This window comes from Doryrhamphus excisus, chromosome 21, assembly GCF_030265055.1.
Source record: "Doryrhamphus excisus isolate RoL2022-K1 chromosome 21, RoL_Dexc_1.0, whole genome shotgun sequence".
NCBI classification, from domain to species: domain Eukaryota; kingdom Metazoa; phylum Chordata; class Actinopteri; order Syngnathiformes; family Syngnathidae; genus Doryrhamphus; species Doryrhamphus excisus.
Window position 1 is genome coordinate 12285271 of NC_080486.1, and position 13769 is coordinate 12299039.

A 13769-nucleotide genomic window follows, 5' to 3' on the forward strand; every position below is an offset into this window, starting at 1 on the left:
AGTGAAAAAAGTTGTCACATTCCCTTTTTGTTTCTAGCTATTTTATCCCAGTTTTCTTGACTGCTTGTCCTCCAACTTTAGTCGACGTGGTGTTGGCTAAGCTGGACTTTTCAGACGTGATAATGTTGAAAGCAGGTGAGCACCGTGTGTCACGATGACGCCATTCCCGGATCGTGTAGCGAACTCCAAGCTGCCGCCACCTCATCGTTTTCATCCTGCTCTCACTGTGAGTGAAGTGTGCTGAGTCAGACAAGGACCCTTTGCACGCTTGAGGCGCTAAATCATTCCACCTTTTTACTGCTTTTATTTGACCAGAACCCTCCCGAGCGAGGCCATTTGTTCTCATTAGGGGGAAACTCCAACACTTAAACGACACTTGTGGGTAAAAGCTTTCCCACAAAGTCTGCAGTGACTCGCGATGACTTGTCGTTATTTTATTTCTCCGTGTGTCTGTGTGAGCTTCTGTGCGCTAAGTGGCTCCATGTGTGTTCCGACCGAACTGTCAGGCACAACTTCAAGAACTGTCCTGTGAAGATGTCACCTTTTAAAGCAAACACACAGCAGGCTAACTGTAAATGTATAAACATGACTTGATGTTGTAATGTACCTGCCGTCCACTAGGGGCAGCTGTGAGTCAATGAGGTCACGGAAGAAAGAGGAACACGTCACAGGAACACAACACGCAACGTAACCTACCGAAGTACAATACCCATGATAGACAAATACACATATATTACTACCGCAAGGTATGCTGGGTAGCAAAATATTTTGAGGAGGTCGTCTGAGAAGTAAACAAGGAGGAGTTAACATAATAAACAATGTTTTATTGTTCGTATTGTTGCTGGGCTACCCAGCATGCCTTGCGGGCATTTGGAAACAGCAGTTTTAAGTTGCGTGTTATGTTGTAGTAGTCGATGTCTGTGATGCCTTTACGACAATACGTTTTGTACACTTCTACCTTAAACCGACATTTACAGTATTTGAACTGGACTACGTTATGGTGTTGTGATGTTCTGTTGCTGTCTTCTTGTGTGATTGATGCGTCCAATGATGTGTAGGTTCTGAATGCTGCTGGAGGTCCTGTCTGGAGAGCCATGATGTGCATCCTGATGAGATCCTGAGGACTGTCTCCGTTTTAATCCAAGTAAGAAGACACAGGGCTTTAGACAGTAAAGTATGAGACAGTTTTTCCATTGTATTCTGCTATAAAGACCAATGTAAGAACTAGCACCCCTCTGTGGCCTCCCTGGGGGAGGGCGGGGGGCGTGATGGTGAGATCACACGTTAGGCCGTGCAAAGTTTAGGATTCCATCGTGTCTTCACCTGCTGTTTTTTTTCCTTAAAAAGAGATAAATGATTCGGCCCAGAAAGCCATGGAGGTGCGTCACGACTCCTCGGTTGGGCCCACCGGTCCTTGAAGATAAAAGACGGCTGTGTGGTGTTGAAAGAGGCATTTTTAAAGCAATGAAAAAGACCAGAGAGAACAAGAAAAGAGGCCCTTTCTGCCTATTGATGCTGCTGTTGCCATGGTGACCAGGTGTGTTTTTTTTTTTTTTAGCGTGATGACTATAGTAAGAAAAATCTATTTCAGTGGTTGGCGCACAAATGCCGACCTACTAAATCATAAAACACATTTCCAAGATTTTTTAACATCCATGGCCCACCGGCTGCTTGGAGCATGTGTCCGAATATAGTGCACTTTGTTGGGCCACAGCAGGTGGCTCCCTCCCCTCTAGACTCTGGTTCTCCTGATAGCAGTGATGTGCTAGTAGTAATGTCATGATATTTGGTTAGGACTAACCAGGTACAAACCCTATTTAGTTCCAGTCCTTCTTACCTCCAGTTGTAAACAAACTAGACTTAAATCGAACTTTAAAAAGTAGATATACATTCAAAAGTTATTGATACCATATCAGTCTTGAGGAGGGTATCGGTTTGAAAGAAAAGATATCATGCATTTTGTAATCTGAACTTGAATGAAGGGTGATGCGGCCATAACGCAGTGCGCCCTCATTGTCATTAAAGTGTAAAAAGAAGGTAAATACAGGAAAAGCAGTAAATGTAATGTGTAATGTTGTCTGGCGTCTCCCAAAAAGCTCATGCATACGTCCTCGCACTTGTTCTTGGTGGCGGAGCTCTGAAGGAGGCAAACATTGCGGTCGTCTCACAGGGAAAACAAAGAAGCCAAAAGAATTCCGCCTCCGGTCGGCCAAACCGCCATTATGGTGACGTTATTGTCGCCATCGTTCAGACTCGCGAGCAGAGCATGTCACATGGCCAACATGGCTTCCATCAAAGGGGATGTCGAGCAGCAGTAGTTGTGGACTTGCCAGGGAAGTCAACATGATTTATGAGGGACGACTCAGCGTTTTCTGAGGATCTTCCCACATTAGATGTTGATAGCAGACCCACTTGGATGTGAGGCCTCCCACTCGCTTGTTTTTGATTCCTCAGCTTGTTTATCACATCCCTGGCCGCTTCATTAGGTACACCTGCACCCTCCAAAACAATCCAATATCGGGTGTATGTTCACGTTGCTTTTATTGTCAAATATGCATCACATGCTGGGGTGCATTTCTTTTATGTACTAGCGCAGCTCACATGGGGGGGTTCTTCAAGTAGCTCCAAAATGTGTACTACTTTCCTGGGCCGGGAAGGCAGACGGAGCCTCTCTTAATCCTTGGCCACATTGGAACCAGCTGTTGCTGTCCTGGGGAAAAACTGCTCATCCGTACAGCGTAGGGGCGGAATCCTGCGCTCAAGGCGAAGAAAGTTTCCTAAATTGTTGGAAGATAATGTGCTCCATAGAAATCATCAGTTCCAGGGTCAAACTGTGGCCATAGTAAAGTCTTTATTAACCATCAAGGCACCAGAAAACCAGCCATGTGTTGCATATGCTACCTTGGTAAGAAGTTAGTCTTAAATAAGCCAGGCACCATCTAAGTGTTTATAGTAAAAGGTAAAATGACCATAATGTGGCATATGTTCCACACCTCTCCATTTTCAACTTTAACTCATACAAGTGTAAAAAGAAGCTAAGCTGCACGATTAATTTTGTGTCAAACTAGTAAAAACAGGTAGGTGCTTTAACGGGTGCTAGCATCGGTGATTAAAAAGGTGTAAAAAGTAAGGACCGGTGGCAGCGTGGTTATGACAAGGCCCAACACTCCTCCTTATACTTGTTCTTCGTGGAGGACTTCACTTTTTCCGTCGTATTTTCCGCTGGGATCTGCAGCTCTTAGCCAAGCGAGGGATGAATGAACAAAGTCTGGCTGCCTGACTTACACACACACACACACACACACACCATCCCCCTCACAACACACACACCTCCCTGCAGACTGCTTGCACTCAGACTTTAAAGTCCAAACAAAACACAAGATGACAAGTTATGAGTGATTCTTTTTCATTCAAATTTATGCCGCCATTTTTGTCGCAAATGTCACACTTTCACTACATTTCATTGTCTTCTTCTTCTTCTTCCTTTCAGATCAACTTTCATCCTCCAATCAGAAGTGACCTTTCAGCTGGAGTCGCTGCCAGTCACCAACCAGCCCACCTACCACCCAAAAAGCCCTCGGGTGTCCAAGTACTGCAGGATTTTACACAGGTATTCTTTTACAGCTACCCCCAAAGCTGGAATAATGGCGGCTTGGTCGTCCTGTGTCGGTGCTGTTCACACAGAACAGCCACGCCACAACCCCTACTACTACTACTACTACTACTACTACTACGACTGAGTATCTCTTTCTGTAACCTTCCACCAGCCAGCCTTGGCCAGATCGTTGAGGTGCGACCATTTTATCGCCAGCGTCGCCTCTCCTAACGGCATCCCTCGAATGCCATCGCTAGCGCTTATCTTCCAGGACTGTCAGGAACAAGGTCCCGAGCACCATCTTTATCTCCTGACGATGAACCGTCTTGTTTTTTTGTTTTTTTTTTCCCCCAAGACAGATTCCAGTCCCTTTGAAAACACTCTTGAGTCCAGACGACGTGGCTGCATCACAGACGGTCACCATCTTGATTTTTTCCAGCTTCGGAGGCATAAAAAGTAGACATTTTATGCAGAATGATGCTTTGGCCAGAGGCGACACATCTTGGGGGTCTTGTCAACACTGACTGGAGATGAGGGGTGGGGGTGGGGGGGGGGGGGGGGGTCATGATGAGATGATCCAGGCTGTCCCGCCATGTAGCTATCGTTCCTCTTCAGGGTGGGCTGCCGAGGGACGAGCTTGGACCTGCCGACAAAGCCCTTTTGGGGTGGAGGGGGGGGATTAGCATCTTAGCATCTTAGGTTTCTCACCACTGAGGTATTCCGCATAAGTCAACAATGCGGCAGGATGCTTTTACTTCCTATCCCACTTGGAATGTTGCCACGGGGATGTGTAGCATTCGATCTACAGAAGTCTTATAGTTTGTTGAACCAACTAAAGCAAAATTGCAGGAGACCCAAACCCAATATCACCCAATTTCAAGTCTCTCCTGTTTTTATTGAATGTGGCTGTGAAATAAGCCACAATGGGGCCATTTTTGCCGTATGTTTTTGTCATATTTTTTCGTATGTAAAAGTAGAATAATTCTCTAAAATGTGTTTGGATATCAAAACCTATACCGCCGTATTAGAGGCATTAGCGCTAATAGTGACATCATGACTTATAGCAAGGCCCTGATTGGTTGTGCACTTTGAGCTGTGAACCTTTATGACCCTTCCTAATAACGGCCGTAAAATGGACCTCCCGCGCTTTGCTAGCGATTGAAGCCGTGAAAGTTCAAACAGTCTGAATGTCGGATTTACTGTGGTTTCATAAAAGGCAAATTGATGGCGGTGATGATGCGGCCGCCCCTTTAAGGTCAAGGCCCCGCGCCTCCCAAGTTTCAAATGAGAGCGAAAGTGAGGGGAAGGACTTGACTGCTGTGTGTTAATTTGTGTGTGTGTGTGTGTGAGGGAGGACAGGATTAGAAGCCGGTGGTCCTCTGGTGTCAGGTTTCAGCCCACTTCTTTTTTTTTTTTTTTTGGAAGGGGGGGTTCTGATGCACTGAAGCTGCCTTTGTTTGGCCCAGGAGGGAAGGGAGGAGAGAGGGAGGGAAGGAGGAGACTTTTTAAACTTGGAGCAAACCCGGAGGAGTCAGAGTGGTCTCCATCTCTCGCTCGTGAGCAGGATTTAATTTCCATCCTCCACAAGCTTGTCAAGATGATCTCACGGTAAATAACGCAGCATTTCTTTTCCATGGAATGATCTTTGAATAACTTTTTTTTTTCTGGTGCAGGATTCCTCCCTGGTTTGTTGGATTATTGCTCCACATCCTCGGCTGCTCGTCCGGGTACCAGCTGGACGGTAGGCGTCACCTCTTCCTCTGGTTCTGCTGCATCAGGCGTAGAGAATGGATGACTCAGCAGGCTTGTTTTCCATGAATTACTATTCCAAATGTGTTTTCCATTGTTCACAACGACTACACAGCAAGCTAAACAGCTAGTCAACAGGTGGTGCTTGCTCACTCTCGGGGAAACACTGACCCCTAGCGTCTTAGTGGAGAATTGCAAGTCACAAGCTCAGCCCTCGTTCAGTGAATTTAACAATTTTAAAAACACATTTTTGGGGGGAATATAACTAGCACCTATAAGATTATTGTAGGTTGAAAAAAAGTGATGCCAGGTAGGTCATTTTTTTTCAATATTGATCATAAAAAAACAAAAAAAGCTGGACAAACTAGCATAGCAGCTTCAATTATGGCGACTACTCTGTGATTTTCACCAGGAACAGGTGGAAGTAGACATAGCAGCTTGATCAAAATGAAGAAAATGAAGAAAAACACAAAACATAATATGTGTAATATATCAATATTTCAAAAGCCACATTTAATAAAGCGGCTAATAATAATAATGAGAAAAATGTTACGTGCCCTTATAGTGTAGGTTTCCTGAAGGCTGAGGGTGCATGTATTTTGTTGAGTCAGACATGACTCCCCCGGTGTAGACCCATAAAACGTATTTATAGTCCTTACTTTCCACACCAATTCTTGTTTCCGTAACAATATCTATCATGTCAAGGCATTTTGGTGAGTCTCTATTGGGCCATTTATGGCTTATTGCCTTTTTTACTTCCTGCTAATAGAATTTCTAGCAGTTTATTCAAAAATAATAATGCACATCTGACCACTCGGGGTAATATTTTGGGCACTCCCTTAGTTTTTTCACACAAATGAAACGTGACGAGGGCGTCCCTGAGTGCTTAAATACAGCAAATTCCCTCTTAATGTTCACATGAGGCTTCCTTTGCACACTAAAGTGCACACATTGTGCACAAACCTTATGTGGTGCCAATGATTACCCTAATTACCCTGAGGAAGTGACTGTTTGCTTTGGATAAGCTCAGCACCCACAACATGACACTTTAATGTCCCGACTCCCTGAACGTGACACGCCGCAATGCGCCGCAATGAAGGTGGAACTCCAACAAATTCCCGGAAGAAGTGTCTTGCATGCTTTGCGATGCGTTCAAGTGTTCTCCCCCTGTCTGAGCCCCTGTGTTCAACAGAGGAGACCTGGCGTTCCACAAAGGCGGCATTGTCCTCCGCACCTCTCAGTCACTAATTAGCGAGTGAGGGCTCCTGACAGCTTAATTGTTTGCCGTGGCATTTAGAATGAAGCAGAGTCTTGAAACCACTCAGCAATAAAAAAAAACACTCCCTCATTTTAAGACAGGAAGGAAGCCGACATTGAAGGTTGCACACCGAGGTCAAAGGTTGCACGCTGGATGCTACAAATAGCAGTCGCAAATCGTTCTTTAGGCGAGACTGTTTGTATAAATGTGTAGAAATTTTAGTATTTGAACACATCTTTGATGAAATAACATGAAGTTTCTTTGTACCTCTGTCATTTATACAGGTTTGGTTTTCCTAGCCTAACGTTTTTGGCGCTTAGCAACCGCTTAACTGCATAATGTTTTTTTAACTGGTCGACTCCATTTTAGCAAGCTAACCAATCGACTAAGCCATACAGCTAACATAGCTCTTAGTTTGCTAGCAACAGAGCTAACATGACTGCGCTAACTCACATTTTTAGTGTGCTAGCAGCTAACATAGCTTACACTAGCGAGTTACCCCAACAGCAGTAACCTTAAGTAAGGTAACCAGTTAGCTTACTCAGCTTTCTCACTCCCGTCCCCAAGCTAATTCCGTCTTTTAACTACTAAAGCTTAAATAGCTTTAACATGGGGCAAATGTCATGTGTTTACCTAATTGACACTCGGTTGCACGCTACAGTTGTTAAAACTAACAGAAGTCTTTGGCTAATCCAAAAATGTTAACTTTTCAGTCTGCGCTCATTAGGCGTTTGAAGGTAGTAGCCACGGTCTTGTCATTCTTTCCACAAGCAGCGTCCTGTGAGGATCTGTCTTGTCTAAACACCAGCTGGCTTCTGCTGCGCTCCTGATGTCCATCATCTGCTCCGCAGTCTCATGTTCGCTGACTTGGAACATCAAAAAAAAAATCAAAACACACATCACAAAAAGTACAGTGTACGTTAGCGTTTAGCATGCTAGCTCCGCCACAGAAACACAATAAACGCTTTAAATATGAAGCTGACAGGAAGGTGTGAAGGGACAATGCAGCTACTTTGACAAGGACTTCACAGAGTTGAAGTAAACAAAGAAGGGAGGTTCTTTTTGAAGAGTTACGGTACTCAAATGCTTTACAGTTGCCACCCGACAGCTGCATCCGAGTTGTCCTGGGTGTATTTACGAGTTCCCTCCAGTTGCCCTACTTTCTGACGCAAGCTTTATTGTGTTTTGAGAAGGAAACTTGCTATCTTGCAAGACCATCTCCAGCAAACACGACGGGGGTGGGGGGGGGTTAAAAACAGGAACGGCTAAATTTACTGGCGCCCAAACAAGGAGCTCTACTTGCGCTTAAAAACGGACGGTTCGCTTTAAAGTGCGAAGACAAATGCAGGAAGTGGCGGCCGTCGCGTCACTTAGACTTTGAACTGTGCTTGTCGTTTTTGTACACATTTTGTGTGTGCGAAAAGGGGAAAATGCATTCAAAATAGATTAGCAATCCAAATGCTGCTGTATGGGGGGGCCAACAGCACCACCCGCAGGCATGGAGAGGAATAGCATCCTGAGATTACAACACTGCTAAACTATTTAACAGTTGTAAGATGTGCGTTAGCAAATGCTAGGTTGTAAAATGTAAAATGACACAATCTACTTTTTCTACGCCAAGAATTCCGCTGACCTCGCTAGCATTAGCTTGCTCACTCAGATAAATCAGCTAGCTACGAAGTTAGCGTTAGCATGCAAACTCCTTCCACTAGCTGCTCAGATAATGTAGATAAACGTAGCCATAAACATAGCCACAAACGTAGCGTTAGCTCAGTTAAAAACATTAGTCTGCTAACTCATGGTAATAATTTATTGTTTATTGCTAGTTTTAATGACAATTTTGAAGGTAAAATGGGATCTTCCTGATTTATTGCAACTTAAAGGAAACATCATGGCTTCTCTGGCATTTGTTGTTGTTTTTAATGGCTTCAGATGCTAGCTCGGACTGAAACAAGGCATCAGCTCTGTAAAATTAGCTATGAACGTGAAGCGGTAGCGCTCGCTCAGCATGCAAACACGCTCACTGCCGTGCCGGGCGGGTCCAACAGTGCGTCCTGTGTGCGCGAGGACGTGACCCAAAATATTGTACGAGTGGACACATGGAACAACATTCCTGCTAGGAAACGGCAGAGCAGCTTCAGTGGAACATCGCATGAAAAAAAGTGTTTGTTGTTCTGGGAGTGACTGGCATCCTGGTGTCGGAGCTTGGAAAGAGTTAGTCAGGGCGGAAAAGATGGAGCTGGAAAACAAGCAGGTGACTGCGATGACTTCAGCATCCTCACTCAGATTAGTAGTAGTATTGTTGCTTGGCATGTCCAAAGATACTTCCTACTCCTCCTCTTCTTCTTCTTCTTCTTCTTCCTGTGGTTGTGTTGTGTGCTCAGCTGGCTTCCAGCTGCGTTTTCTTTTTTCAGTCCAGACGCATTTAAAATGGAGGTTTGCTCTCTGTTTGATTGTTTCCTCACCGTTGGCTGGTAAACCTGAGCAAACATTTGTGCCTCGCCGTTCTGTTTAGCTTTTCACAACATCATTTACATGAAAAACAACTCTGTTGGCCGCGGCGATGCTCTTTGCTGATGATGTTCTGTCTAAACATTTCTACAAGTGTTGATATTAAAGTCCAACAAAGATGTGGACCGGGAAACAAGTGGGGACTAGTTTGGATGAAAGAACATCCGCGGTTATTCATGACTGTGAATGACATTTGTGGCGCCCCCTGTGGGTGATGTTCAAAATCCTTCAGAATACTTGCTAGCATACATGTAATACAGATATCCTCTCATGTTTACAATCATTAGACAAACGGACAATGACTTGCTAACTTTGCTTGATGGCGGCCATGTTTTTCCACCAATTTTGCTGAAATGTTACATGGATGTGCTTGTCAGTCCCATAGAGGCGTGTACCAAATTCGGTGGCGGTTCAGTTAAACGCCGCACAGTTACAACGGGTTGTAATTTGAAGGTTTTTAACAGCAAAACTGCGCCACCGTGTGGTGTATTTGTAGTGGTGCACCTTGTGACACACTTTCACCCTTGTTTGTGCGGCAGCTCAGGAGAAATAGTCGTGTGTTTTTAATGGCTCATCTTTAGCCGGATCTGCACCGAAATTGTAGGTATTTTATCTTGACTCGTGTCCCGCCCCTTTTCAGAAAGATTGTCTGAAATGGCTTCAAGTTTCTGTGTGGAATTGTGCTAACCAACATGTGAGCTGCTTGAAGCCGATGGAGGAATCCCTCTGGTTGTGTGGTCGTCTTTAAATATATAGAGTAGATCGCATAGCTGGCCGTGTTTAACAGGACGTCACCACAGTGGTTGGTGTTACTTGGTTTCGGAAACATGAACGTGTCCTGGTGAAGAGAACTACAAGCGTCATGTTGCTGGCTTAGCCATTCGGGACCATTTGGGAAACTGGGATAGCTTCTGTGGAACACAGGAAGGGTTCCCCCGGCAACAAAAAGACATAATAGTTCCCATAATACTGTATGTGCGCAGATCTTCCAGGTTTTTATCGGAATCTGGTTTAAAACTGTTTGGTCCAGGTCCAACGTCTTCCCTTGACGTCATGGTTTGCATAGAGCTGAACCAGGAAACAGTTTAGCCGGAATTCTTCCATCAAAACACACATAAATGTTTGCATTTAGCGCGTTTTAGAAGCTCTAAATGAGGATTTGAATGTCTTACTGCCACGTAAGAGCTTGTTGGACTCTGCAGCTGCAATGTAAACACTGGAGTTCTGACGGAAACATGCATCGCCTTTCCCTAAGTGACCGCAAATAACAGTTCTGGGACAGATCCAAGACCAAGTCCAAGAGGGGCCGTGATTAACAGGGGTGTACATTGGATTTATTTAGCTGTTTTATTTTTTCACAAAACACGGTTGATATACACGTATCGTTGACTGACTTCACCACTAGCTAGAGCAGCTACACTTTACACGTTTATTTATGTAACTTGAATGGTGCACTGGAACGCTGAAGGGATACACGTGGCTTGTACTGTAATACTGTAATACTTTATAGTTAATAGTTGTATTGGCTTACTTTGCACAGTGACATTTTTACACGACAAATTACTACACTAAATATTTTCAAATATTATTTTTATTGATTATATATTTATTTTTTATTTTATTATTACTTTTCAGTGAATATTCTTACATTGTATTTATTATTTTTATTGAATTTTTAAACTTTTTTTTTTTCTAAACATGGCAAAAATTGAAGCCTATTTTGTCATTTCTAGTCCGGTTGTGTTGTCATCCTTCTGACCCTCACCATGGGAATTACTGCTATCTCTTCGGAGGCTCATCTTCCTCCTCAGCGCACCAGGTGCGTTTGTTTCTCAGCATTTGTGAGCAATTTGTTAGCAGGGAGACGACCTGGAACCAATTTACTGCAAACCATTCCCACTCGGGTCACCGGCTAAACTGTTTAGAAACACTTTGGACGTAGAAAGTAGACCTCCATCCAAAATGCTGGCGGCTTCAGCGCTGTCAGCTGCAGCAGGAAGTGACCTCGCAGCTCCGAAGAAGCTGTCAGGCGGTCCAGCAGGTACTTGTTGGTGGATTTTTATGGCGGATGACGGGCACATGTGATGTGTGCTGTTTTAGGAAGGGAAAGAGGCTGACTTCCAAATCTGGAGAGCTTTACGGCCTGAGCAAACACACACACACACACTCCAGTAGAGAAGCGCTATTATGTGTGCACCCTATCCACCTTTTACCGTCTTTATTTTCAGACGTGTAGCGAAGCCCCCCCCTGGCATTCAATACCAATTGGTGTTTTGATGCAAAACTACCCTTTTTGTGTTGTTGGTGCAAGCAGGTGTTGCGCAGTCAGCATTCGCAAGGTCGAAATTTCAACTCTGCTGCTATTTTTTTTTTTTTTCGTTTTAAACTCCCTTTCCCGTAACGTTGACAAAAGTGTGCGCCGGTGTCAGAGCGTTCTCAGATTCCGGGCTGATGGGGCCTTTCTGGATCTCCGCTGTAGTCTCGGCGAGTCGAGCCAGAGCAGATGGTATCACTCAGGAGCACCCCCCCCACCCCCACCCCCTCCGCATCCCCCCTGTTATGAACAGTTTGGATAAGTTACACAAGTATCTCCTATGAGGCGAATACAAACATGGTGGCGAACCTTCAGTTGACTCCAAAGCTCTGGCATGCATCATTGAAGGAGAACCGGGGGGGGGCTCTTTGGGGATTATTTTATGACTCGATGCTGACTAAGATTAAAGCTCGCTGTTAAGTTGCACCTCGGCACATTTGCTGTCGTTAAACGTCGTCTTATATTTATTCAAGACAGCTTTACTTTATTATACACTTTATTGTTACATTTTTACCTGCTATGCTAGCTCTCCTTTTTATAATCAAACTTCACATTTTTTTCTTGCTTTTCTTACTTTTTCTGCATAAAACTATGGCCTCGTTATGATTTTATCTCATATGATTAATAATATTGTAATAAAAAATATTTTATACATGTAATAATTAATAGTAAAATGATTACTTTTGAGACTGCAAATTTATTATTATATAATATTACATTTTTCCAAATCATTGTAAGTAAAAAAAAATCACTTTATTCTCATGAGACTACAAAAAATATTTCATAAAATGATTATATTTTTTTATATTATTCCAGTGCCCCCGCTCTTCCCCCCTGGTGAATCCTAATTATGCATTTTAAAGCGACACAAAACTTGATGGAACAAAGTAATACTGTTGTCTTTTAACAACGGTGAAGCAAGTGGAGTGGGAAATAAGAATTCCGAGGGAAGCTGTGTGTGTGTGTGTGTGTGTGTGTGTGTGTGTGTGTGCGTGTGTGTGAGAAAGACATACTGGGCGAAACTATTTGGCTGCATCCAACCTGCCAGCTTGTCTTGCAGCATACTTGGGAATGAAAGTCCTGAGTATCATTGACCCCATTTCTTTCAGTCCAAACAACTGCGAAGCCTTCGGGAGCATTTTGGGTGGTTCTGCTTTGAATAATGAGGGAGTGGGAAGAAGACATGCAACATGTGCAAGATGTTATTGTTGCTGTTTGCATGCGTTGCCGCATTAAAAGGCCTTTCACACACTGGACAGGGCATTCGTTAGCGTACTGTACATACTAATTGGACATCTTGGCGTGCGCTCGCAGGCCTGTGCATGCTAAATCCTGAATGTACACCAATCCACTGTTTTTCCCAGCTTACATTTCGCCAAAAGCTTGTAAAATATGCTTTTAAAGAGCGCAGCACATTCAAGCTCAAGTGAGTCAATCCAACTAAACATGACAATCTTTTACGAGCTGCACCAACCCTGCTCTACCTCCTTAAAATCAAATTTGGATGCAAGGCAAGAATGTGCCACTTTATTTGCACCCAGCCCCCCCTCTTTTGAGGGGCAGGTTCCATACTTTGTATGCGACTCTTACAATGATGATGATTGGGCTCTGATTGGCTTCAACCAGGCCCCGGTTTTCGTCCTGGAGAAATGTTGCTCCAAAGTCTGCCTCCAGTCCTTTCCCACGTCGGGAAGCTCTCCTTGTGCTCAGTCAGACTTTCTCACAATTAGTCAGCACTCCAGCACACCAGGAAGTGGCTCGGTTCAATCCGTCCTGCCCCCCTTTCTGCTTAGGAACTGATAATATTGACTTAGTAGTCCCTTAAGGATGTGAACTGAGTTCCCTCGAGGGTCCGGACTTATCCTTACTTAAGCCCACCTTGACTGTAATTAGGAAAGAGAATTTCTACCCGTAGGGGGCGCCACAAATGCTGTATTCATCTATGGTCTATGGCCGATCCCAAAGACTTTTATTGGATGTCAAGGATCTGCTGCGAGAACTGAAACCATCAATAATGTCAAGGAGCCAATGTCTGGGTCTTGATGAATCCACGTCTTGTGGTTTCCCTGACGATGAGCCAATGAGCCCCCCCCCCCCCCCCCCCCCCCCCCCCGCAACCCTAGTGAGGTTAAGCAGCATAGAGGATGTCATCCCTGTACTAGTAACAGCCACTAGAGGGCGTGCTGGTTGCTGTGCTGTACACAATAGGTCAAGTATTAGATATTTCAAGGGATTTATTCTAATTTCTGTATGAATGAATATACGTAATGTTAAATATGCACTTATTGTGTGTATGAATGAATATACATAGTGTTAAATATGCACATATTGTGTGTATGAAT

The 13769-nt window shown here is 44.2% G+C and overlaps 1 protein-coding gene across 9 annotated transcripts in view; it reads left to right on the plus strand.

The window, feature by feature from the left end:
• Positions 1-13769, plus strand: part of LOC131108940 (collagen alpha-1(XVIII) chain-like) — a 30334-nt gene that overhangs the window by 4008 nt on the left and 12557 nt on the right. For 6 of the 9 annotated variants that reach the window (XM_058060392.1, XM_058060396.1, XM_058060394.1 and 3 more), the window contains 5 exons: positions 82-1144; positions 1348-1537; positions 3491-3610; positions 5021-5203; positions 5269-5336. In XM_058060392.1, the coding sequence (XP_057916375.1) occupies positions 1527-1537; positions 3491-3610; positions 5021-5203; positions 5269-5336 (382 nt within the window). In that variant the 5' untranslated portion in view covers positions 82-1144; positions 1348-1526. The remainder of the gene's footprint in view (positions 1-81; positions 1145-1347; positions 1538-3490; positions 3611-5020; positions 5204-5268; positions 5337-13769) is intronic. The other 3 variants (XM_058060399.1, XM_058060398.1, XM_058060400.1) reach the window with 3 other exon arrangements.